We start from the raw sequence: 27695 nt of genomic DNA, 5'->3' as shown, positions 1-27695 counted from the left end.
CAAAAACAAAATTATATATTTTTTTTTAAATCCACTTATTATATGAAGAGCTAATTTTTAAAAGACTAGAAATTTTACAAACATTAGTGGATTTGTGGGGGGAGTCCAGGGATCTAGATCCTTCCCAAACATTGATATTTATCCGATATATAATATATAGGGCAAAGGTGTGGAATATAGTGGAATTATTAACTCAGGTTAAGTTAAATTAAATATGAACAATGTCAATAAATTAACTGTTAAAAGTTATCAAATTTTAAATATAACTTGGTTAAAGGTTAAGATGAAATTTTTTTAATTTAGGTAGTTTAAAAAGAGTTAATTTTATTTAAAATTAATTTTTTGACTAAAATTTCTCAAAATTATTTTTTATTGGTCGGTAATGCACGGGAGAGCTAAGAATACTTTTAAACTTTTAAAACTGAATAGGAAGAAAATATTAATAACTTAATAATTTTTTTTATTCGTTTTGATTTTGGTTTCACTGTTTTATCTTTAAAACTAGTTATTAAAAAAAATAATCAATTAATAATCACATACATTTTTCAAAAAATTCAGAAAATTATATTTATTGTTATATAAATATATTTGGATTAGGTGAAAATTTAATTTTTTTTTTAATTGAATCAGGTATAAAGCGTATAAAGACATACAGTTTTTGTGAAATATTTTTAACTTGACTGTTATTTTAACTAATTAACTAAAAAAAGTTAAGTTATTTCAACGGAAAATTAAAATAGTCAAATTATAAAGTTTATTAGAAAAATAATTATCTTTAATTTTTCGAGTAGTTAATGCCCACCATTGCCTCTGATTTCCTCTCTTGGAGACAGAGGATTTTATTTATATCCCTCAATTTATATTTTCTAGTTAATTTATAATCGCGATGAATTGATCGGATACCTCGTATTGCTATATATTTTTAAAGCATACTCCACGCAGGCTACATATCCACTCTATGTATTAAAATGTTTATATCTCAATAAGTACTTTTCCTAAAATTGTTATCGACCTATCAAATTTCCTTGTAAGAAAATCTCTAAAACATTGACTGTTTTAAAATTTTGAACAAATTTTATTATTAATAATAAATATTCCATTTATATAATATTATATGAATGTAAAAATTGTAAAAAAAAATTATAACTGAATCAAAAGTTATAAAAATTATTGGTTAGATATGTGTCCATTTGTTTATTCGAGGCAAAATATCGTAAAGAAGAGGTGGTAAATGAATCTGGTTGTTAGAAACGTGTGAATCCTGTTTCTGTGAACATTCGTGATCAGTTACTTAAGTTGACAGGTACGACGGTTTATTATGCCGAACAATATGTAATGATGATATCCGTTAGTATTTAAATATTAATTTATTTCTAGTGGAATATAATTTAACACTTTTAATTAGAATTTACTTCAACATTTTCTTATTGATTTTAACATTGGACTTTATGGCGATTTGTAAAAAAAGCGAAGAATCCACAGGATTGTTAAACAATTTTTCTAAAACTAGGGATTCAAATGCATATGGTTATACTAAATACGGGTTAGTTTTCTTAACAAATTTAGTGTAATGAAAAATTTCATCATAATTTTGTTTTTTTTTATGCAACTTACGATTGTTTAAAAAGTATTCTATAATTATTTTATTAGTGTTTTAAATAGTTACGAAAATAAAGATCTAATAGAAACTATTAATTAAGCGGAATGAAATTTAAATGCAAAGGTTATCTAATGTAAAATTCAGTAACCTTTTTAAACCTTATCAAAATATAAAGTACTGATAAGATGTTCTACTAAATATTCATGACTACTGAAATCGTACCATTATGAACCGGAACACATTATAGAATGTATGAGGCTTTTGCTTATGTCACAGACGGTCAAGAAAAAAAACAAACATTTTTTTGTAAATATTGAAACTAATTACAAAGTAACCCTAACAATTTTTTATTGTTTCAATCGAATCTTTACCGAAATCTAGTTTATTTTAAAAGTTCTAGTGACTGTCTGTAAGTGATTAGTTATACATGTAAAGTGGACCATAGTTCTTAAATACTGTTTTAAGATATGCTCGGAAAAAATAGATCTAGAGATTATTTGATGGATATATTAGATTCTATTTGAGAAAATACATATAATTAAGTCTAAGGCTATTAATATAAGTTTACTTATTATATTGAGCATGATTATTTGGTAAACTCAAGGTGCTTAAATGCATCTACTGTAGTTAAGTTACCGAGAGTAATAAATTTCACTTTATTAATTTGAAGTAAAAATCATTTAGCACTACAAAAATTATTTGAGAATGCTTATGCATCAATAAATAATAGGGTTTGATTCTAATGCAATTAGTGTTGTTTTTTCCTTTTGAACTACATTAAAATCAGTTATTAAAATAAAATGTTCTGACATGATAATTTTCAAAAAAGATTACTGAATTATTTTTTTGACTATTTGGCTTGAACACAGTAAAAATATTCTCTGTAAATTTGAATATAAGAACTATTATCCAAGAGAAAACTTATAAAGCCATGTTAAATTTTTGTATTAAGTTTTATTATTGAAAAATTCTCAGAATTTCTTCATTTACTTTACAACTTTAACGTTACTCTTTTAAATAATGTTAGATACTGTTATCACTTGAATTTAGATGAAATTCTTATAACATTACATTTTTTAGGACAATTAAAAATCAGATACATATAAGATCAACTTATAAACATTTGGTGAGTATTTTTTCTTTGTCAATTAATTTAAAAAATACTAATTATTTTAATAATTTTGAAATATTACTTTTTTAAAAATTTTGCTAATTAATCAATGATATTTACTGTTTTGGTGATATAGCTAGTAGAAAAATATAAAATTTTTCATATTGAACCTTTCCAAGGCATAATACTAGAAATAATAAATAAAACAAATTAATGTCAAGTTTTAGACATTTTAAATTATTTTAAATTTAATTTGGACTTCTAAAAAAATATAAGAAAGTATTCAAGAGATTAAAAAAAAGTTATTACGTTAATATATATTATAAATATTATAATATTATAAACCATACATCATAGATGGCCTCATTACAGTCTTGTTAAATTTACCTTTTAGCCTCATTGGAATTCTTTTATCGCATAAGACGTCAGTCCCTAAATACTTAAAACTTTCCACTTCTCCAATCACGTCCTCGCCTATTGTCATTGGTCTCCTTATTTCACCTACCTCGTGTTCTCCTTTATCAAACTCCTGCTCTATATATTCTGTCTTACTCCTACTTATTCTTAAACCCTATTCTTCAAGAGCTGATCTCCACACCTCTAGCTTTTGATTAATTTCCTCCCTATTTTCTCCTATTAACACTATATATCGTCAGCAAACATGCACCACGGCACCTCTCCTTGTATTTCTCTAGTAATTTCATCCATCACTATAGAAAAAAAGTAAGAGCTTATAGCAGAACCCCGATGCACTCCTACTCTTACCCGAAAACCTTCATACATATCTTCTATTATATTAATGTACCTTTTTCGGGACTCCTTTTCTCATTAATGCCCACTTTAAAACATTTCTCGGTACTCTATCATACGCTTTCTTCAAATCTATTAATACCATACAAAGCTTTTTCTTTTTTTCCCTAAACTAAGTGTTTATACTCCATCCAATCTTCTCTCCTTTTGCTCTTCTGTCATATTTTGAATTGCTTTTTTTTACATTCTATGATTTTTTGAACGTCCTAATCCCACCACTAGGTTTCCTTGTTTCCTGACATTCTACTCCTACTCTCACTAACAATCTCCTTTGCAATATTCTTAACACAACAAGCAAATTTATTCCACTCATCATTTATGTCTTCTTCGTCATTCCACACTGTCCTCTCTTTTACCGTCTTGACAAACTCTTTTTCATTTTCCCCTTTCAATTTCCACCAACGGATATTCAATTTTTCTCCCGTGTTCCTTCTGTTTTTGTATATTCTTTTACCAGTACACCAAAACTCCATTACCATCAGTCTATGCTGTGTAGTTACACTCTCGCAAGGAATAACTTTATAATCTTTTACTCGCTTTACGCTCTCTCTTCCACATAAAATAATCAATCTGTGATCTATTCCTCCCACTCTTATACGTTGTATAATGTTCTTCCCTCTTTCTAAAATAAGTATTAACCACAGCAAGATCATATGATACTGCGAAATCCAGGATTCTTTCTCCAGCCACATTCTTCCCACTAAAATCATACCCTTTATGTACTCTTTCATATACTCTCCTCTCATTACCTACATGTCCATTCATATCTCCACCTATCACCGCATCCTCATTGCCAGATACCCCTTGCATCACCTCATCCATCTTTCTCCAAAACACTTCCTTGTCTATTTCATCACATCCTACTTGTGGTTCATAGGCACTTATTACATTGAGCACTTTTTTTTCGAATATCAATTTCACGACCATAATCTTATCACTTTTTCTAACTACTTCTACTACTTCTACTACTCTACTTTTCATCTCCTCATCCATTATTATCCCTACAACATTCTTTGTACTAGACTTACCTGAGTATATTATTTTATAACCCTCACCTATTTCTCTTCTTTCCACTTAGTTTCCTGCACAACAGATGTTAACTTTTCTCCTCTTCAATACTTCTACTAATTCCCTACTTCTACCAGTTAATGTTCCAACATTCCAAGTACCTATTCTTACTTTATATCTATCTTTTTTTCCTCCCTCATACACGAGTCCAGCCTAGAGTTAAGTGGTGATGTCCCTACACCGTTGACACTACAAGCGCTGGGTAGAACTGTACACATGACTGGTGAAACAGCTACTGCACAAGTTGTCTGGCTGGTATCGAACCCTTTATTCCTTATTCTCCATTTATAACTACTTTCTGTTGTCCCCGCGTACATCCAAAATGGGACCATCCGCCCAAGTTTTGTTCAGGATTCCTCATACTTTTATGACAATAATTTTTACGCCAGCTGTCGACCAGACGCAACCTCATTAGTTGCCTTTTACGACTGGCAGAGGGGCCATGGAAGTATTCTTAATTCCTATCCACAGAGATAGGCTTACAAATCAGCATATATCTTAAAATAAGAAAATGTTTTTGTTTTGCAAAAGCATTACTAATAATGATTTAAAAATATTTGATGATCACATTTAAATTAAAAAATAGAAATTGATTATTATTCATAGTTTTTATTATTTTTAAATTATTTTACATAATTGCCCATAATTGTAAAAACAACTGTAAAAGGATGAGTTTAATTGTAATTGAATGAATAGCTTGTTTTTTGAAAAGAAAACTTAATATTATGTTCTCTATACTTACCAATCATTTATATGGTTTATCTAAACAATAATTATTAATGTAATCTTTATTTAGAGTTTTTAGAACTCTTAGGCTTTTCAAAAAATATTCGATATGTAAAATAACTCAAGTAAAATTAAAAATCTTTTAAATATAAAGATATAATTTATGAAAATGATGGGTCAATACAGCTTTTGATCCATCATTTCAGATGTTAAGAGAATTTTTATATGTAGACAAGAAGAGTGCAGACAAAAAATATAAAAATGTTAATGACCTGCAACACACCCTCAGTCTTATACTTTTGTTCAGTTACTGTTAAATATTTCATAATTTTATTTATCTAATGAATTTTGAGTCACCACCGGAAAATAAACTTGAGTAAGAGCCTAATAGTTCTTACATTAAAATATTAATATATTTAAATTTTAGTGTAAGCTATCATTATTTAATAATTTGAAAAACATACTATTAATTACTTTCAGTTTCGATATGCTAGTATTAGAGATGTTATATTTATGTTCATTGGTCTCATATTTGCTATCATTCATGGATCAAGTTTTCCAATTCTAGCTTTAGTCTTTGGCCAAATGACTAACGCATTTATTAAACAATCTTTGGTATTTAAAACATATTAATAAATTTCAAGCAATACTGCATTTAATGGTTTTTTAATTAAATGACATTTTTTCTAAATAAAAGTAACTTAATTTTCTAAAAATTAAACATCATCATAATATTTTTATTATTATGAAGTATAGTGGCGTCTCGTGGCTTGAATGACGGGACGATCGCCCCCCCCCTTACTAAAACTAATGTATAATTCTTAATTCTACATTTTTGTTAAAAATGCAAATTTTTAAATAGTAAAATAGTTATAATACATTTGTCATCTGCCAACATTGAAGTTATTTCACTTAGTATATACGGTTACGCATGCTCACACGAGCAGTGTTTGGACAACCGACAGCGTCGTCAGAACAATATTTTGAAAAGTATATTATAAACGAGGTGCCCAATCGTGTGCGTGTGGGTACGGTTAAGCTGCTATCTTATGTACGGGTCTTGAACAACCGGCAGCGTCGTCCATACAGTAAAATATTAGTATATTACTATATTGAGTAATTTATTTTTAAAATTAACTACGTGTATTGTGCACGTCGTTATCGGTTGCCTTAAATAGACTTTTAAAATAATATGTGTATTGTGTTTTATTTTATTATATTTAATTGGACAATTTTTTATACCTATAACTAGCGGTATTATATTTAAAGTTGCACCCCCAGTACCCACGAGCCATCACTGATAAAGTATGCATAAGCTTGTTGAGTTTAATGTGAAAAACAGTACTGCTCTAAAATTATCTTAAAGTCAATATTATTATGTCTTATAGAATTTTATTTTTTAGAGTTTAAATCAATCAAAGAATTTTTCATTTTCTTACTTGCCTTCACCTGTTAATTTAGATAGAATACAGATAATTAACTTAAATGTATCAAATTCTATCCCATTATATGATGAAAATTTTTCACTACCTAATGAACAAAACTTTTCTTATGATCCATTTTTTATGTCAAAAATTGAAAAACTAACATCTACCATAAATTCTTCAGTGATGAACTTAGAGTAACTATTATTAGTGTATTATTAATTCATTTTTTTTGTTCTCTTATCAATTTTTAATTCCATTTATAAAAATATAATTTTCTTCTAGGTCAAATATTAAAGACTTTATACAACCAAATATATCTGTTGATGTTGGTTCATTTAACTCTGAAGAGTTCTATGATTCTATGAAAAATTTTTCTTATTACTTCTTATTGATTGGTCTTGGAGTATTTACTACTACATTTTTACAAGTAAAATTATTAAATTATTATGTAAACATTAAGTTTTTAGAATCTGCCAGAAGAATATTCATGCTGTAAATTTTCAAACTGAACTAGCTCATGTTGGTATAATACAAAACTATTATATGCTTTATCAATTATTTTAAAGAATTTTGGTAATATTTTTTTTTATTCTTTAATTAATAATTTAAATATGAGTACCTGAAAAGTAGTTATGAGTAGAAAAAGGGAACAATTCAATCAAGTTGTCCCCTAGTTGTTAAATATAATTACTAGATAATAAGATATATAAACTAAGTGATATTTATGTTCTATAGTATTATCTTATATGTAGTTATTGATAAAAAAATAAGTTTCATATGTTCCATAATACTAAATAGAAGATTTAAAAAATGTCTAATGTATTTTTAATAGTAGTGTGACGTAAAAAAAAAGTTTATTACATGATATTAAATTTTTAGATTAAATTATTTGCAAAATTTAATTGTTCAATTTATTTTTTTTTTTTGCTAGGAAAATTTCATAGATAAATTTTAATAATTAGAATTCAACTAACTTAATATTTGCTTAGATATTTTGTTGGGAAATGGCATGTGAAAATCAAATTAATCAATTTTGCAAAAAACTTTTCCGTCAAGTACTTAGATATAATTTTAATAGTTTAAATGATAAAGGAGAGTTATCTATACAATTAACAAAGTATTATCATTATTTTTAAAATTAAATTTGTCCATTTAGTAATATTTAAATAAATAAAATTTTAGCGATTTAGTGAAAATACATGAAGGCATTGGCAGTAAATTCAGCATGATTATACAGCATAGCAGCACATTTTTTTCGGGTGTTATTGTGGGATTTATTGTGAACTGGAGACTTACTATTCCTTTATTATGTGTTGCTCCAATTCTTATTTCATTATATTATGCAGTATCTAAGGTAAAGTATTTTTATTATAGATAGCATGTATAACTAGTCATGCCTTATTGTGTAAATATTGAGGTTTGATTTTATTGCATTAATAGTGAAATTTCAACATTTTCCTTGAGATGTCCTAAAGAATAATATGTACTTGAATTAGACAAGGTAATTCACTTATCATGAACCACTTAATTAATAAATATATATTAAAAAAAATGTTTATTTGTTTCTTTTAGTTCAATGTTTCTCTTAATTTTTCAATAATAAAGTGTTTTGGCTTCGGTGTGAAGCTGAGAAAGTATTAATTTTACTATGATGTGTTTTTTTTATGTCGCCACTTTTTCTAAGCTCTCACTAGACGATTTTCTTTCAATAATACGTCAAAAGATCACAAATCGTATATAGTTGAAGACATTGCCCTTAAATTTTTTTAAATTTCCCATATTCCCTGTAAGTTGGTAAAATTCCCAAAAAAATTATAATTTTTAAATTGTAATTGTAAATTTAGACTTTTTCTTAAAACTATTATAAATTTTTGAAAAATGGATGAATAAAATCAAAACATTTTTTTATAGATATCTTAGGTATTTCTTTTTCATTTTATATAAATTTTAAAAATCTAACCCTTTATTTGCCCACAGGATATAATCCATTCAGTATAGTAACTTTTTCACAATAGTCCATTTAATTTTTAAAATGTCTGGAAATACTGCGTCCTTTAAACATATGTTAAATTAAAACTTATGTTACATTCTATAAATTAAAAAAAAAAAAAATTGTCCATAGTAAGAAGACTTATATGTTTTAATGACTGCCGTAGTTAAAATCATGATTTTTTTGTGTTAAATTGTTCGATTTTCTATTTTTAACTTTAAATTCCTATAACTCTTTGAAGAATGTATGGATCCACACAAATTTTTTTTTATATTCATCCCTTATTACTTATAAGGGTACCAACTTTAATTTCTCATATGACAATATCCCTAATTAATTAGTTTATTTAATAGGTAGTGTTCTAATTAAGTAAATGTGTGGTCAATAACATTTTGGGGATCAGTATTTCGGAAGTTATTGATATATTTATATTTAGGTGAGAGGAAAAGTAAGTGGGGCATATTTAGTAATATAAATAGTAGTAGCTAATCCTTACCTTCAGTCTATACTTTAAATTGTTAAGAAATTAAAGTTGATACCGTTATAAGGTATATGGGATGAACATAAAAATAAAAGTTAATGACTGAAAAATTGAGAAAAACATTGAACAAAAAAAAACAAATAAAAAATTTATTTATATTATTTTTTTATTTATAAAGTGGTTCATGATAAGTGAATCACTCTATGAGAGTAATATCCTATGTATTATACACTGATCAATATGTACCGGGAATGACTCATATAAACAATTTATGATTGTCCAATTCGATAATACTTGCTACATGGCCAAACTATCAGTAGTATAAAGAATATTACTTTGGCGTTATGAAGTGTTTGAGAGATGGAGTGCGTTGTAAATGGTTGGATTTGTGGGCAGCCAACAATTGGATTTTACACCAAGACATCGTGCCAGTTCACAAAGCCAAGCTAGTGCAAGAGTATTTAATGAAACACGACGTTGAACAACTTCAACAAGCACCATATTCACTCCACTTAGCACCGTGTGAATTTTTTTGTTCTCCCGACTGAAATTGCCTCATAGTGGGTGTCATTTTGAGTTGCTAGATATGATAAAGGAAAATGTGACAAAGGTACTTTGTTTTATTGATTAATGTCCGGTACATATTAATCATAGTGTATAATACATAAATATTGATGTTTAGAGGTCCACAATCCCTGAATCCACTTTAAATCTGCTACTTTTTTACTATCAAATTATACTAAATTACGCCATTACTAACACAAACATTAGGTTACATACTTAAGAAAAAATGTTTATGTAATTGAATCATTTTTTTTTTAAGATTTCAGAAACTACAATTTTAAGAGAACATATCAAATATGAATCAGCTGGAAAAGTAGCTAACGAAGTTTTAAGTAACATTAAAACTGTTGCTGCATTTGGTAGAGAAATTAAGGAATTAGAAAGGTAATCTATGGATATTATAAAAGCTTTATCCATCCTACCAGTAGCTTCAAATTTTAATATTTTATTAAAAATAATAGCAATAATATATTACTTAATAATAATTAATACTCCATCAATTAAATGAAATAACAGGAATTTATTTAAAATTTCTTCTAGTAGTGGAACCAAATTTTTACTAAATGGGTAAATGTATGTGATTTTTATTTGCTAAAATTTTCAACAGAAATAAAGTGAAGAGATAAAAACTTTTTTAAGGAACTAATGTTTTTATTATAACATTAAATATAAAATTTGGCAATATGAGAATTTTTTCAAAAATGATAAAAGAAGTTTCTAAAAAATTTTTTATACACTTTTTTGTTAGATACATAGTTTTATTGTAAGTTATGAAAATAAAATCACCTTTTGTATAATTTGTGTATAATTCATATTTGAATTTGATTTTCTTGTAAATCTAGAAATACTGAGTTACTCACTGTTGTAGTATAAATGATGATATAAAAATATACCTTTGTACTAAAATTCTGAAATTCTAACATTAAATTAGTACATTTGTATCTGCTATATCAATGAGAACAGTGACAACAACTCTACTATTTAATTATTGATTAATATTATGCAAGGTATTTTATCAGAAACTATTATTATTAATTTTATAAGATTTTCTTGATTTAAAATTTAGTAATTTTTAATTACGTAGGTGAAAAAATTAGAAAATATGTTTAACTTAGTAGTTTAACATTAAATAATCCTTAAATATTTCCAAATTATTTGTAAAGAGCATCAAAAATTTAATTTAATCGGTAAAACTTTTAACTAACCATCTTTTTATAATGTAAGAGCATACTTTAAAGTCTGTTTTCAGACATAAAACATTTATTATATCTTTATTTAAGTTTTTATTATAACAAGTATATATTAGTTCTAAAATAAAAGTACATATTTACTGTTGGTGGGGCGGTAAGACCATCCAAACAATCAATTAAGATGCTTAAATAATGGTATTCTAAAATGCCATTATATCTCATTCTGCTATTAGTTTTATCTATTCCATTAAGTAATTGGATTGAATTTACATACATAAATTTGTAAAACAAGAAAATCAAGTTGATTTTTATAATAATTATAAAAAAATCATAATAAATTTTCAGGTATGAAATGGCTTTAGAAGAAGGACGAAAGTTAGTAATGAAAAAGTACTTCATTTTTGCAATTTTACTAGGATCTGTATTTCTAATCATATATTCTTTACATGGTATATTATTTTGGTATGATTCAAATTTAATTATAGCTGGAATATCAACACCTGGAAGTTTATATACAGTATGTAATGTAATTTTTACTAAATTTATTTCATGTTCTTTTTAAAAGTTATTACTTATGCTAGAAAGAATAGAAAAATTTAAATATTATTAATTAATATTGACCTTTTTAATTTACACAGGTGTTATTTAGTGTGATGGTTGGAGTATATTCAATTGGAAACGTTTTACCAATTTTTAATTTAGTTAGCATTGCTATTGATTCAGCATCTACTGTTTTTGGTATAATTGATTATATACCTAATATTGATCCTTACTCTTTGGAAGGAAAGAAAATCAAAAAAATAAAAGGAAAAATAGAGTTCAAGAATGTTAGTTTCGTATGTCCAAAAAATGCATCATCTGTAAATAATTAAAATCAAATAGTTTTACTTATAAATTTTAATGGGAATAGTATCAATAAAATATTAATTTTGTAGGTATTAAATAATTTATCGTTAACTATTGAGTCTAAAAAGACTATTGCCATTGTTGGTTCAAATGAAAGTGGAAAAAATGTTATTGCTAGTTTACTGATGCGTTTTTGTGATCCTAAAGAAGGCGAAGTAATTATTAATAAAATATTTTATATTTTTAATTTGTAATACACATATTCTAAAAATTTGTTGCACTATTTTTAAAAACTGTTCATTAAAAATAATAACAGTAATGAAAGCTAATTATCAAGCTATAATATTACTATACATAAAAAAACCTAATTATATTATTAAAAAAAAATTTTAAAAATGGTCATTCATTTTTCATAATACATTATTATTTTTACTAGATTTAGAGGGAACATACACTTTTTTTAATAGCTTATTTACTCTAGCTTAATTTAATTTTACAATTACAATATGTTGTATATTAGAATTATACAGTAGATACCACAAATATTTTAGATAAATAATGTGTTAAATTATTATTAGCGTTGATATTTTTCTAATCTAGAAAATCAATATTTTAAGATTTTATTAGATAATATTAATTTAAAAGAATTAAATGTTCATTGGCTACGCAAAAACATTGGCATTGTTTCACAAGAACCTGTATTATTTAATGCCTCAATTTCTGACAATATTAGGTATGGTCAATCAAAATGTTCTCAGAGAGATATAATAAATGCAGCAATGGCTGCTAATGCACATAGTTTCATTATAAAACTACCCAAAGTAATAAGAGTTACGAGTGAAATTTCTTCTTACTTATAAATTATGAATAAACTTATTTAGGGTTATGATACATTAGTTGGAGATTTAGGCACAGAATTATCCAGAGAACAAAAATATAAAATTACTATTGCTAGAACATTAATAAAAAATCCTAAAATACTTTTACTGGATGAAGTTGATTTACCTACAGATGGTGAAGAAATTATGAAAAATACATTAGAAAAGATATGGAAGAATAGGAGTACTATAATTTTAACTCAAAAACTTTCAACCTTAAAAAATATTGATGTCATATATGTCCTTCAAGTAATATTATTTGTTTATTTGTTCAATAGCTAAGCAAATTTTTTTATTTTATTTACAGGAAGGTAATGTGGTGGAAATTGGAACGCACGATTCTCTTATAGCTAAAAATGGATTTTACTCATGTTTATTCAATATTCAACCTAAATTGAGAAATACTTATGATGAAAAATTAGAAAAACCAATTATTCTTGAGCAAAATGATATTTTAGAATTAACTCAACAAATAGTAAAAATAATTTTTAATAATAAAATTTTTATTTTATTCTAAAATGCATTATAAATTAAGTTATAGGTAGAATTTATGGCACTATTTAAATAATAAATTATTTCTGTGACTCTAAGGAAAACTGACTTAAAGCTTAAATTAGCGTATAACATTTAAAAAAAAAAGTAAATGTAAAACAAAAATTGAGTAATTTTTATATTAAAGAACATAAAAATTATTCACTTCACAAAGTTAATTGGCTGTTCATCATTAAATAACAAAATTTTATTTAATTCTCCCGTAAACATGAATAAATTAATTTAACTCCTTTTTCTTTAGGAACAGAACCTGTTTTTATAATATTTTTAATAAAATATATGTAGTATGGAGTTCAAAAGTGTGTGGTGATTGCACATTTTTTGTCAAACTCTATATCAATTAGTCAATCAAGACAATTCAAATTAGAGGTTTCTAAATTTTTTCTCATAATTTACACTTAAAAACAAATTTTACAGATTCATCTCTATTAATAAAACTCGTAGCTTTGTCTTTTCGTTTAAAAAAATTAGTCTTCTTAAAACTGTATTTACTGTTATATGAATAAAATATTCATTACTTCCTTGAATAAGTTCTAGTAGTGTCTAGGAGCAGTAGAACTCACTTTAGGAAATACTAGTTTATGTTTTGTTATCTTGGTATTTTAAAGTTTAAACATAAATATAAAATTGAAGCAATTGAATATACTAGAATGTTCGATTCTTGAGAAACTGCATTAGACAATAAAACAAAAAGATATATATATATATAAGGCTAGAGCGGCTTCGTCCTATTTTTTTTTTTTATTAGTTGGGTTTCAATTCCTGTTTGCGATGTGTAATATACTCTTTGTTTACCTAACAGTGTTTTATTATTTTTGTACAATTGTTTATTAATAAACGTCATAACTCATTAAACGAGTTGGTTAATTATTAATTTAATTATCACAAAATTAAAAACTACTAATTCCTTCCTTAAATAAGTTAAATAATATATTTCAGTCTTATTTTGAATAATTATTTCAGGAACCAAATCAGCACACATGTTTAGAAGTTAATAACAGAGGAAATATTAAGTAAATATTAAGAATAGTTTAATAGTTTATAATTTGGCATATATAAAAAATTTAAAGGCCCTTTATATTTTTCATTTTATTAAAGGGAATTAATGCCCTTATAACCCATTGGTTTTAGATTTATAGTCAGTAAACTATAACAAAAAACATACCAAAAATGAAATAAGTCTTATTTATACCAACCTAGCTTATTTTTTGCGAGATACCAAGTTGGAGAAATACCTTTGAACTCAACCAATATACTCTTCTTTAAAAGTAGAAAGACTTAAGAATAACTTTTTGTCAATTACCAGTACCAGAGAGATGAATGAGATAAAATCTTTGTTAAGTGGTTCTCTTGTTCTTAAATAATATAAAAAATGTTCAAGTTGCATATCAATTTTTACTAAAATAATTTGCTTGATTTAATTTAAGCAAATATTAATATTTATATTCATTGCTTTATGAATTCCTATTAGACAAACTCCTAATTAGAGAGTATTATGTGAGATTTTACTAGACAGTTCATTAACCAACCTACAAATATTATTTATCAGCAAAACTTACTCTTACTTTAGATTCACTAAAAGACAGACAAATAGTAGATTTTTACTAGCTTGTATTTAAATTTTTAGGGAAGGAAAAAAATTAAATACCTTGTTATTTAAATACTTATACAGATAGACTGATGCATTGTTGACCATTTTCTCTTAAAATAATAATAATTTTGATTTTTTTTTTTAGTATTTATTTCTTGATTTATAAACAGTAACTGTTATATATTTTTTTAAATGACAACATATAATAGATTTAATATTAGAAAGTGATATGTAATTAAGAAAATGATTGTTCAATAACAATTTTTAAACCAGTAGTTCAGAAGTTATGAATATTTTTACAACTGGAGGAGTAAAATGACAGAAAAATGCATAATATTTAAAATAACATAACCTACCCTCACATCCAATCTACATTTAGAAATTTTTATTATTTCCGAAATTCTGGATCAAAAGTTGTTATAAACTAGTAAAACATGTTTGTTAGCCTTAAAAGAAATAAGTTGGTATTGTTATATGGAACAAGAAATAGAACTAAACCATTTATGAATTGAGAAATAAATACTGCTTAAATAAGTAAAAAAAATGTAGTATAAATATTATTTTATAAAAATTTTAAAATCTAATTGATACATCAATCACCTTGTATATCAAAGTCTAAAAAATTAGGAAGTGGTTATGTATCATAGCCTAGACAATTCTACCCTAGCAAGTTGCCTTATTTAATCAATGATATTTTGATGTCTCTCATAATGTTATTTAATAAATATAAGTAGGTAGCTTAACATATTAATTAAATGTTTTTCTAATGTTAAATTTAATATTACAGAGCTCAAGAAAAGTCAACACATTCATACAACAAATCTTTATCAATATATGAAAACATTGAAGAACCAGAAAAAGTTTACTCTGTTGATAACTTTACTATTGAAGAATCTGATGGTTGTAAAATTAAAGTTACTAAAAAAGTTACCACAAGCAAAATAAAACGAATTATTTATTCAGATCAAGTAATGGTTACTAACTATTAAATAATAAAAAATTTTAATTTTACTAGATTAATCATTCAGGGTACTCTGACAGATAATGAAAAGATATACATCCGTCAAAGTAGTATGAATAGAAAATATTCAAAAATTAATAAATATGATGACTATTCACAGTTAGTTAAAAAAAAAAAAAACATATATATATATATATTAGGGTGGTCTAAAAAAATTACTTAAAAAAATTTTGTCCTCCTACCATCTAAATTTGTTTTCTAGAGTTTAAAAATAGTTTCCACATTTATACTTATGAAAAAAAATTATTTTTGAGCCATCCCAAGCAATTTAAAGTTTTTATTGTACAGAATAACTTACGGTATTTTTCCTATACTATACTTATAAATATTAGTATTATCGCAATTGTAATATTTTCTTATACGACTGTATTATTACTATATCAATAAATAAAACATTTTATCTACACTTCTGACAGGGTTATTCCTATGTATTGTACAGTGTATAACTTATTATACTATGACTATATATTAAAGGTTGATATACGTCTATTATCATTGTAGAATTATATTTTAGTTGACAGTGCGCTGTTTTGATGTTCGTGTCACTCTAATTGTTAATTGTCAGTGTGCTTTAAATGTGAATCAGTGCTAATTTAATTATACATATATTTATTCAGTAAATTAAAAATGACAACGCGAAGTAATACTTATATTTATTTAATTGGTCAGCCTATTTCAACTATACCAAGTAATCGTTTGCCGTCTAATGGTGAAGTATTACGGTTTTTCTTTCATATTTATCGTATTGAATAAAATTTGTTTAAATATGCATGCAATAAAGTGATCGAAGAAGTTACATTTGTTTGGAATAAAGCAAGAATACCGACAACTCGAAAAGATAATGCTATAAATAAGTTTAAAAAACTTTATAATCAATGGCTAAATCTTTTCAAACATAAAAATAGAAAAACAGAGCTTCACCGACAACACGAATGTGGGTTTCATATAAAATTGACCAATCTCTTCGATATCGCTGATGCTGATGCTTTAAAAAAAATTAAAATTGATGAAGATAGACAGTTTTTACTGGCACAACGGATGCCAGGGAGAAGAGGTTTTATGTCTACAGTGGACGTTTTTACCACGCAAAAAGAGAATCGTAAAGATAAACGAAAAGAAAAACAACAACTCTATAAAGAAAAAGTTACTAATCAAAATTTGAGTAATTTTTATGATTTTACATCATTAAGTACAGAAGAAAACCATTCTAGTGATAATACTAATTCCGACGATGATTTTATTGTCAATGAAAAAAAATCAAAAAAAGTTCAAAAAGTAAAAAGAAATTGAAACCTTTGATCACATCAGAATTATCAGCTGTGCTAGATAGAACTAAGGTCAGTGATCGGCAAGCCACCTTTATCATTGGAGCTACACTAAAAAGTCTTGGAGAGAATATTGATACGTTTGCATGTAGTCAAAGTACGATAAAACTACATCGTAAGAAATTAAGGCAAGAAATGGCTAGTTTTATTAAAGAATCATTTACAATAAACAGCAAATTAACAGTTCACTGGGATGGAAAACTGATGTTGGACCTCACTCATTTACAATATGTGGACTGTCTCCCAGTATTGGTGTCAGGTGGAGATGAAATTAAATTACTGAGTATTAAAAAATTATCTTGTTCAACAGGAGAAATGCAGGCACAAACCGTTTTCGATTGTTTGAGTGAAAAAGAATGGAATTTATACAAAAATATCGTTGCAATGTGTTTTGATACAACATTTTCGAATACTGGTAAAAACAATGGGTCATGTGTACTATTAGAACGTAAACTTGGAAAAAACTTATTTTGGCTTGCATGCAGATATCATATTTTTGAATTAGTCATTGGAGCAGCATTTCAAGCAGTGTTACCTTCAGCGACAACAGGCCCTGATAACCGAATGTTTGTACGATTTCGATCTTCTTGGTCTAAAATTGATCATTCTGCATACGTTATAGCAAACTCGGCTATTATTCAAAGGATTACAGAGAATATACGACATGAACTAGTTAATTTTTGCCAAGAAATGCTTAAAATAAAACAAGTAAGAGATGATTATCGTGAGATGCTGGAATTATCAGTTATATTTCTTGGTGAAGAACCCACCAGAGGAATAAAATTTATGACTCCAGGTGCTACTAGTCATTCACGTTGGATGTCAAAAGTAATTTACTGTTTAAAAATATTTATGTTTAGTGGACAATTTCATCTAAGTACCAAAGAAAAAAGGGGCCTCGAGGAAATATGTGTTTTCATTGTAACCGTCCATTTAAAAAATTGGTTCACTGCAACTTTGGCGGCATGTGCTCCAAATAATGACTTGCAACTGATAAAGACCTTAATAAAATATGATAATCCACATATTTCAAAAGCCACTGTAAAAAAAATGATGGGTCATTTATGGTATTTGTCAGATGAGTTAGTTGGTCTTTGTCTGTTCGACAAAAATGTCCCTGTTGAAACCAAATGTAAGATAATTTACGCCATAAATAATAACCCCTCTCCAGAAGTTCCCAATGTAAGACCGAAAATTGACCAACACGATGTAGAAAATTTACAGCTTCATGATTTAGCTAACAAAAATACAATACAAATTTTCACAGAATTTGGTGTCGATGAATTTTTGAAAAATGACGTGGTAAACTGGACCGAGTCTAAAAGCTACTTAAAAGCAGAGGAAGTTTTTAAGAATCTTCGAGTTACCAATGACGTGGCAGAAAGAGGAGTTTCATTGATCCAAGACCTTAATCGCAAAATTACCCATGATGAGGATCAACTTCAGTTTCTCTTACAAGTAGTTTCTGAGCATCGGAAGATTTACCCTGATTGCAGCAAACACACTTTAAAAAAAAGCAATTCAACTTTTATATAATTTTTTAATTCTTTAGTAAGTAAAATTAGAAATGTTAAAAATGATTTATATAATATAGCTTGACTTATTGATAAAAAAATATAAGAACGAATACATAAAATAGTTTTCATTATTTTTTTTTTTTTTTTTTTAAGTTAAAAATTTTCAAATAGCTTGGGATGGCTCAAAAATTAATTTTTCGTGTTTTTTTTTCTTGAGAATTGTATATAAAACCAGGTAGAACAATTTTCAAGTGTAGGAGTATAACATAAAAAAAAAAATTTTTTTTTTGTCACTTTTAGACCACCCTAATATATATATATATATATTAAAGATAGTTTTATTTTTTCCTTTTGTTAATTTGTTAGATGGGAGTCATCTGATTTAGAAGTTCTTAAAGATGCTTACAAAACAAACAACTTCGCCGAAAAGGATTGTTCTACAAAAGAATTTCAAAATTTAAATAATGTGGAATATTTTGTAAGTTCAAGTATAAATTGTCAACATTAAATAAAAAGTTTCTTTTATTTATTTCATTATTTAAGCATATCTATTCGCAGACATAAGAGAAGTGTTAATTATATATTTAACATTTTGTAGACATTAATGAGTTTAAGTAAACTTTTTACCCTTAAGGGAATAAAGTATTCTATATAATACGGGGTCTGTCAGAGCTAATGTATGTTTTAAAAAGGGTGCTACACTAAAAGTAATTGTAGAAAAAAAAAGTTTTATATCAATAAATGCAAAATTTTATGCAGTTTTTTAACATAAAAAAATGTAAGTTCTAAAAATAATGTCAGTCATAGGCGCTCCCAAGCTGCAATGCAGGAATCCAGGCACTTGTAAAACAAGCCCATAGCTTTGGTAGCTTTTGTCCTGGAACTTTTCTCACCACTCGATTGATTTCGTCCTTCAATTCATAAAGAGTTTATGACTTGTTAGGGGGATCAAGGGAACCACAAAATGTTCATTTTTGAAATACCGCTATACTGCGAACACGTGTTGTTGCAAACTATAAACCATATTTACAACTAAAACTACACCATATCAGCTTTTTAACAAGCTGTCTTTCACTCTGATCGAACATTCTCACTTGAATTTATAACAGCTTTAAAAATATGAGTTTGCTCTAACGGATCCTGTATTACTATTGTAAACGAAACTTTTGAAATTTGAAAATACTTAGGTACATTAGATAGATACTTAATTACATTAACTTCAGCATTATTTGTTAGGTCTGTGATTTACATCTAAACATTTAAAGCAATATGAAAAACCTATTAAACACATTCTTACTTGATATTGTTTTTAAATTGTATTAATCATGGGGGAAATTTCATGAAAATGTAATTTAAGTTACATAATAATCTGATATTATTTAATACCAGTGTATTTTAAGTTTTTACATCTTTTTTTAAAAATTCAATGCATACTGGGCATAGATGGTCCTCAAAGCCTTTGGATATAATACAAAGGCACCAGCTAACTATGAAAATCACATAATTATCTGGTCTAATATCTATGTGATATTTAATTTTTTTTATTATTTAATAAAAATTAATCACTTGTAATTTATATTTAAAATTAAAAATATATTTAAATTATTTTTTAGTCCAAATTAATATTTTAAATATTAAATTTCTTTATTACTATAATTTCAGAACTTTTACAATTGCATAGGTACAAACTTTTTGTTGAAACTTAATAGCCCTGAGTGGTCATGGTTAATGATAGGTTTTCTTGGATGTGCTTTAACTGGATTAATAGTGCCAATTTTTGGATTTTTATATGGACAAATTTTCGCTGTAATTTTTAGACATATTTATTTAAAGAAAAAAAAATTATTATCTAGTAAAATAATATTGCTTTTTCTTATAGACATTGACACTTGAAGGTGAATATTTATTAGATGAAGCTGCTTTTTGGTCAAAAATGTTTATTGTATTGGCCATAATTTCAGCTATTGCTTGGTGGTTAAAAGTATAAAAAAATGATTACATTTTAGAATGCATTATATAATAGTTGTATATAATGCTTTTTTTTTTTGTTATTATAGACTATTGGTTTGACAACTGCCTCTGAGAAATTGATTATGCAAATAAGAATTAACACTTTTGAAAATATCTTACGTCAACCTATATATTGGTTTGAATTTAAAAACTCTCATCCTAATACTTTAATTAATAAACTAGCTAAAGAGGCGCCTTTAATCAAATCAGTTAGTGTATTTGCTTTTTGATTAAATAAAGTGATTGCTTTTTATATTATATCTTTTTTTTAAATAGGTTGCTAGTTTAAGAGTCAGTCAAATAATATCAATTATTGTCACTACATCAGTAGGATTGATTATTTCTTTTGGTTTAGGATGGAAAATATCCATAGTATTAGTATTTGGAGTGCCTCTAATTATTATTTCTATCAATAAACAGTTCATACTATTGCGAAAAATTCAAAAGAGAATTTACAACAATAACACTAGTAAAGTAAATTAATCCTTTTTTTTTATTTTTAAACTTCAGTTAATCATTATAACAAAAACATATAGACACTTGAAACAATTAAATAGAATCTAACAAATGTGGAAACAGTATTAAAATAAAATATATTATACTATAGTTATATAATGAGGAAAACTGCATTTTCCTTGACTGCACTTAAAACGGTTTAGAGTACTCTATTCTTTCCTTGGTAGTTGGAAACCCGGTAATCTCATGCTTCCATTGATCCACTACATCACAACTGGGATCATCCATAATCTTCCAGCTGGAACTACGTGATTTCAATCTCACACTTGGTAAATGTATAATGTCCTTCTAAATTGGCAGACCAGGAGACTAAGTATTTTTGCCACTCCTTCTTAATGCCTTTTCTCATATAAGGAATGGTGCATTATATTAGCCATCACAGGAAGCTATGGGAGGGAAGTTGTTTTTTAACATTCTTGATATGGTTCTCATTGCCCACTTTTGATACAAACTGCCGCTGCAGCAAACACCAATCCCAGCGCGGCGATCCTAAGAGAGTTAGAGTCAGCCCCCCCGCCATACCTTGCAAGTTTTTATATAATATTATTTCTTGCTATCCTATTGCTTCTAGATGTTGTTTATAGTGAGGGTACGGTCTAAGGTAATACTTAAATATTTAGTTAAACATTTATTACACTAATTAAGTATCATATACTAAATATTAGAACAATGTTTTTAAACCATGAACTTTGTATAGTTAAAATATATTGTAGATTGCCAGTGAAATAATCGAAAACATTTACACAATTCAATGTTTAGCACAAGAACAAATGTTTATTGATCAATATGAATATAGTCTCGGGATTCCATTTATTGCAAAAAAAAAAAAAGTATTTATATATTCACTTGTGTATGCTTTATCTTTAGCAATTATGTATGCTATACATGCTATTATATTTCGATATGGCGCATATCTCGTTGTAGTAGAAGAAATATCATCGACTAATATTTATCGGTTAGTTATTTTTTAAAAAGGTAAATGATATTTATTATAAAGATTTACATTTCAATTTTAGAGTTTTCTTTGTTTTAACATTTTGTGCATTGTCTGTTGGCCATACATCAATATATTTACAAGGTTATTATAGAGGAAAAACAGCAGTTAATCTTATTTTTCAACTTATTTTGCGAAAATCTGAAATTGATCCATTATCAAAATCAGGATTGAAACCAGTAAATAATTTAAATATCTTTCTATATTATAACTTATTAAATTATTAAAAATAAAATTAGGAAATCAGGGGTAAAGTACTTCTTAAAGACATTTGGTTTATATATCCATCAAAACCAGATGTAGAAGTTCTAAAAGGACTTAATTTCACAATAAAATCTGGGAAAACATTAGCATTAATTGGGGATTCTGGATGTGGTAAAAGTACAGTTTTTTCACTGATTGAGAGATTTTATAATCCTACAGCAGGAGTAATTGTAAGATCAATAATAATGTTATCAAAAACTCTGATAAATTATACTGTCAGATAGCTAAAATATTTAAATGTTATTTTTTTTTCAAATAAAATATGTATAGGAAATAGATAATTATGATATACATGCATTGAATTTACATCATTTGAGAAACAATATTGGAGTTGTTTTTCAAGAATCAGTGTTATTTAATTGCTCAATAAAAGATAACATATCATTTGGCATCAATGATAGAAATGTTTCTATGAATGAAATAATCGGTGCTGCAAAAAAAGCAAATATACACAACTTCATTTCTTCATTGGCTCAAGTAAATTTCATAATACATTTATAATTATTAAACTAGTAGTAAAATAACTAATTAAATATTTTTCAGTTTAAAAATATTTATCAATTAAAATCTTAATATTTTCCTAAAATTCCTGTGGCCTATCTACTATAAATATTATTTATAAAAAGGCTTTAAATACCTCTTTATAATTTAGATTTATTTTAATATCAATATAAATTTTTATTTTAAAATTTAATTTAATAATTAGATAACTATTTTATAGTATTTGGAAGAATTTTATAATTATTACATAATAAATGTTACAGCGGTATGATACTTTAATTGGAGGAAAAAATTACCAATTTTCTGTTTGTCAAAAGCAATGCATAGCTATAGCTAGAGCTCTTTTAAGAAACCCTAAAATTCTATTAATAGATGAAGCAACAACAGCTTTAGATACAGAAAGTGATCAATTAGTAAGTGATATTATTATCAATTTGCTGAAGCACTAAATAAACACATACATATGTGTTTAGCCATCACTTTTAAATTTCAATAAAAATATATTTATACTTTTAAAACTCATTGGTTCAATTACTAGTGGTTAATAAAACTTAATATTTAGAAAGTGAATAAGTTGATAACATAATTAACAATTTTAGAAAACATTAAGTTTTATTTTCATGTTTATTACTTTTTGTATTAAATTTGAATTTAAAATAAGATAAAAAGTATTTAAATAAATTAATAGTACCTGTATTTATTCTTAAATACATTTTTGCAAAAATATTTAAAATGTATTAAATATTTATGATGTGACAGATTGTGTATCTTAATTAAATGCATTTTATAAATATATTTTACATCACTGAAAATAACCTTAGAATTGTTGTAATTAAAAAAATATAAAACCAAATTAGAAATCAGTTCAAAATTGATTGTAATTTAATTAATATTGCAATTTTATGTATTTGTTGTTTTTATCAAATTAATTCTATTATTTTATTTCTAGATGATACATGAAGCAATAAATAAAGCTCGTATTGGCCGAACTTGTATAATCATTTCTTACCGTCTACATACAATTAAACTCGCTGACTCGATAGCTGTCATTCAAAATGGGAAAGTTGTAGAATTAGGTAGTCATGAAGAATTAAAAGCTTTAAAAAGTCATTATTATGAGTTGATCAAAAAACAAGATGAATGGATCAAAGCATAATTTTCTAATGAAAATTAAAATAATAGAAATGTTAGAGAATAAAGTTGTGGTATTATGTAAAACATTTATTTTGATGTAATATAATATATAAAAATATATATTACATCTATGATTATTAAAAAGATTCATGATCATGTCATAACCTAAATACCTGTTCATATGATTAAGTTACAACATAAGTATTTGTACTTTTACAAGACTTAATTTTTCAATAAGTTATCTAAAATTTCTGAACTCACTTTTAAATTTATTTGGCATTTTAATTTGGAATAGTAAAATAATAAACTGAGTATTTTTTATCTTAAAAAGGGTAATCATAACTTATATTTATTAAAAGTTACCAATTTGTCTTTATTTATAGTTTATATTTTATAACAGGATTTTATGAATAAAAAGAATACTATCCAACAATTTAAAAATTATAAAATATTCGGAGTAATAATTTATTTATCTAAGTAAATCTAAATTAATTTAACATTTTAAAATATACATTTTAACTGATACCATTTAAAATAAAATGTAACACAATACATGCTTTAAATGAAGCTCGGGAATCTATACACACAATAATTAAATATAAAAACATATCACAAAACTCTAGAAAAAAAAAACAAAAATTTATTGATTTAATCAATCAAGCATTAATCTGTATTTTTTCAAAAGAAATTTAAAGTAATTTTGTTATATAAATTCTCTTAAACAATGAAAAAATTTGGTGTTGTATAAAATAAAAATTATAATACAAGTTATATCATAAACTTAGTTAACTTAGTCATAAGTTATGAAAATTCTAATTGTAAAATCTTTGCATAATAGATTTATTTAGACATGATATTCAGATAAATAAAATATACAACAAAATTTACAATTGGAAATATGTGTTTGTCATAGATAATTTATTTTAAATTAATCTGCGTCATTTATATATCATAGGAAAACCAAATATTAATAATAAGTTTTATATTCTTACTGACGTTGATTGGCTTGGCATCTGAGCAATACATAAATTTTTTCTTTAATCCAATCTTTATTGTATGGAGCATACGTCATGGTACTTTTTTGATACCTAAAAAAATATTTATATTTCAACAATAATAACTTAATAGTAATTGTTTTTCTTTTTTTGTAAATTTGATTACATACACAAGACATGAAAGGTCAGCCAAATGGTCAATAAATTCGAAAAGCTGAGTTATATCATATGTAATAGATACAGACTTAGGATTGAGTTTTTTTAAATGCTCTTCATATATTTTGCATACACCTGCAAAATAAAATTTAAATTAATATTTATTCTTCTAAACTATTTTTTCTGTAAACAACCAGAAAGTTTTTTAAATATTAGGCAATCTCAATTTTAATTTGGTAGGAGTTTATAAGAGAAAAATAGTACAGTAGTTGTCTTTTGCATTGAAAACACTTTGTTATCATTGTTAGAATTTCCTATTTATATTTTTCAAAATATTCGAAATTGAATTAAAAAGAAGCTTCACAGTTGAAATGGTCATGGAAAGTGTATCTGACATTATGTGAAAAAATGAAGTGAGATATACAGAATTAGAGCCTAAGTCCAAGGCGTAGAGACAAACCTTACCATTATGCCACAAGCATTTATGATTTAGATACCAATACACTTTCATATAGAATTATAATGTTATGTGAGGCTGAGAGAAACAGTACTATATGATTAAAAAAAGAATTATGTTTCAATAACTTGACTTCTATGAGTAAACATTTAAAGTACTAAAGTATATTTTGTGTCTAGAACCAAATCTAGTCAACTATAAATCAGTTAAAAATTTTGAACTACAATAATATCAAAATAACAATACTAATTAAATAGATCGCTTTACCTTCCATACAGTCATTGACAGACTCGTAATCAGAATAAGTTCTAGTCTCAGGTTTATTGCCCGGTTGAATCAACAAAATGGTATGAGACTAAAAATTCATATATTAATAAAATGTTCTACGCTATAAACAAAAAATATCCTTACCATGATGAAATTAAGATTATGTTGGTAATAATTTTATAAAAATATCTTACTACCATAAAGATTCAGTCAATTCCGTAAATAATTTCTAAAGTTATGAACATTAAATTGAAAAATGTGATAATAGTAGTATGCTTTTTATTTTGTTTATAATATAATGCTGATAATATAACATTTTATTTTCCAGATGGGATGGACAGATTATATGAATTTATAACTCCTTATAGTCTATATGGATCGTTAACCAATAGATGAGCTATCAACTATTACCATAACTCAGTGTTGCCAAAAAAAAAAGTGAAATAATTTTAAAATGTTCGTATGTCAAAAAAATTACCATCACTAACGGCCAATTTTTGAGAACTTTTTTAGCTTCAATGCGAAGCTGAAAAGAAACTTTTTGAAAAATGGATAAATAAAATCAAAATTTTTTTCATAGATGTCTTAAGTATTTCTCTCTTATTTGATATAAATTTATTCAAACTCTGACCCTTTACTTGCTCAGAAAAGGAGTTCAAATTAGCAAATTCTGCACAAAAATTTAACTTTATTAACTGAATTTTTGAAAATATTCCGGACATACTCCGAGATTCAAACATATGTGATATTTAAGATTGAGAATTAAAGCTTGTGTTACGTACTATAGTAAAAAAAAAAATTCTGCTCGACATCTTATCATTTATATGAAATATGAAAATGGCTGTCGTAGTTAAAATACATAATATTTTAAAGTTCAAATTTTATTTTTTTTTTGAACACCTTATAAGGGGTTACCATAGTAATGAGTCAACCAATTTTTATTAAAATTAATAACTTACATTAAATATAAATTTATATTTATTTTGCCTACTTTAAGTTAGGAAAAGTGACTTTAAATTTTTGAACCAGCTTAAATTGTCATCTTCATCTAAAATCCATGTAATGCACGGTGGCTGCGTCAAATATACTACAGTATTACACACTCGTGGTTTGAAATTTGAACCCCGCTCGTCGAAATAGTTTTTTTTTTGCATTTTTTTCTTAATTCTCTTTTGAGGTGATAAAAAAATTTAAAGTTCGTTTGATATTTTTCTCATTAAGATTGAATAACTTCAATGAATATCAAGCACTCCATCACTGCAGTTTTCCCCGTGAGAAGAAATTTCTTATTCATATTAAATTATTATACTATTTGGTTTTGTAGCTTTGATGGGAAGCTGAGAAGGTATTGTTTTTACCACGATGTGTTATTTTTTTTTTTTTAATGTCTGTTGCCTCTTTTTCTCAGCTCTCACTGGACCGATTTCTTTCAAAGATACGTCAAAATATCACAAATCGTATCTAGTTGAAGACAATACGCTTAAAAATTGAAAAAGTTATCATCGTTTCCCCCTATAAATGGGGGAAATCTCCAAAAAATTTACAACTTTTAAAATTGCTAAATTTTGTCACTTATTTCACTTACTTTTTTTTAAAACTACCATAACTTTTTCAACAAAATATCAAATTAAAATAACTTTTTAGCTTCGATGCGAAGCTGAGAAGGTATTGGTTTTACTAAGATGTGTTTTTTTTTTTTTTTTT

General features: G+C 25.9%; 2 protein-coding genes across 12 annotated transcripts; one reads left to right on the top strand and one right to left on the bottom strand.

The window, feature by feature from the left end:
* Window positions 1-1263: 1263 nt before the first annotated feature.
* Window positions 1264-24236, top strand: LOC126908599 (phosphatidylcholine translocator ABCB4-like). Of its 11 annotated transcripts, none has more exons than XM_050690821.1 (29): window positions 1493-1543; window positions 2681-2726; window positions 5522-5691; window positions 5796-5930; window positions 6719-6936; window positions 7025-7169; window positions 7732-7859; window positions 7925-8096; window positions 10037-10161; window positions 11313-11484; window positions 11606-11827; window positions 11903-12028; window positions 12431-12634; window positions 12695-12940; window positions 12999-13166; window positions 14207-14256; window positions 15622-15802; window positions 15863-15954; window positions 19064-19175; window positions 20360-20503; window positions 20577-20678; window positions 20755-20916; window positions 20984-21181; window positions 21937-22178; window positions 22240-22396; window positions 22457-22651; window positions 22752-22958; window positions 23246-23395; window positions 23932-24236. In XM_050690821.1, exons 4-29 carry the CDS (start codon window positions 5829-5831, stop codon window positions 24136-24138), a joined length of 4227 nt encoding a protein of 1408 aa, XP_050546778.1. In that variant the 5' UTR covers window positions 1493-1543; window positions 2681-2726; window positions 5522-5691; window positions 5796-5828; the 3' UTR covers window positions 24139-24236. The 11 variants fall into 11 exon arrangements, with proteins under 11 accessions (XP_050546773.1, XP_050546774.1, XP_050546780.1 ...); XM_050690822.1 differs by lacking the exon at window positions 1493-1543 and adding an exon at window positions 1804-1906; XM_050690820.1 differs by lacking the exon at window positions 1493-1543 and adding an exon at window positions 1911-2009.
* Window positions 24237-24565: 329 nt separating this feature from the next.
* Window positions 24566-26298, bottom strand: LOC126908600 (enhancer of rudimentary homolog). Its single transcript, XM_050690828.1, has 4 exons — window positions 26136-26298; window positions 25992-26079; window positions 25282-25402; window positions 24566-25204 (listed from the first exon to the last, which is right to left on the bottom strand). The coding sequence occupies exons 1-4, from the start codon at window positions 26136-26138 to the stop codon at window positions 25105-25107; spliced, it is 312 nt and encodes a 103-aa protein (XP_050546785.1). The 5' UTR covers window positions 26139-26298; the 3' UTR covers window positions 24566-25104.
* Window positions 26299-27695: the final 1397 nt, after the last annotated feature.

This window comes from Daktulosphaira vitifoliae, unplaced genomic scaffold (genome assembly GCF_025091365.1).
Source record: "Daktulosphaira vitifoliae isolate Bord-2020 unplaced genomic scaffold, ASM2509136v1 Scaffold_5, whole genome shotgun sequence".
In the NCBI taxonomy this organism is placed as follows: Eukaryota; Metazoa; Arthropoda; class Insecta; order Hemiptera; family Phylloxeridae; genus Daktulosphaira; species Daktulosphaira vitifoliae.
This window is presented reverse-complemented; position numbering and strand designations above follow the sequence as displayed.

Excerpts from the sequence above, each read along its gene's own strand:
- LOC126908599 (XM_050690816.1), top strand. The coding sequence starts at position 1,449 with ATGGCGATTTGTAAAAAAAGCGAAGAATCCACAGGATTGTTAAACAAT. Across the intron at positions 7,170-7,731 it reads TTACTACTACATTTTTACAA|ATATTTTGTTGGGAAATGGC; the intron begins GTAAAATTATTA and ends ATATTTGCTTAG. Across the intron at positions 12,029-12,430 it reads GTGATCCTAAAGAAGGCGAA|ATTTTATTAGATAATATTAA; the intron begins GTAATTATTAAT and ends CAATATTTTAAG.
- LOC126908600 (XM_050690828.1), bottom strand. Across the intron at positions 25,403-25,991 it reads TGTCAATGACTGTATGGAAG|GTGTATGCAAAATATATGAA; the intron begins GTAAAGCGATCT and ends TTTATTTTGCAG. Across the intron at positions 25,205-25,281 it reads GCTGACCTTTCATGTCTTGT|GTATCAAAAAAGTACCATGA; the intron begins GTATGTAATCAA and ends ATATTTTTTTAG.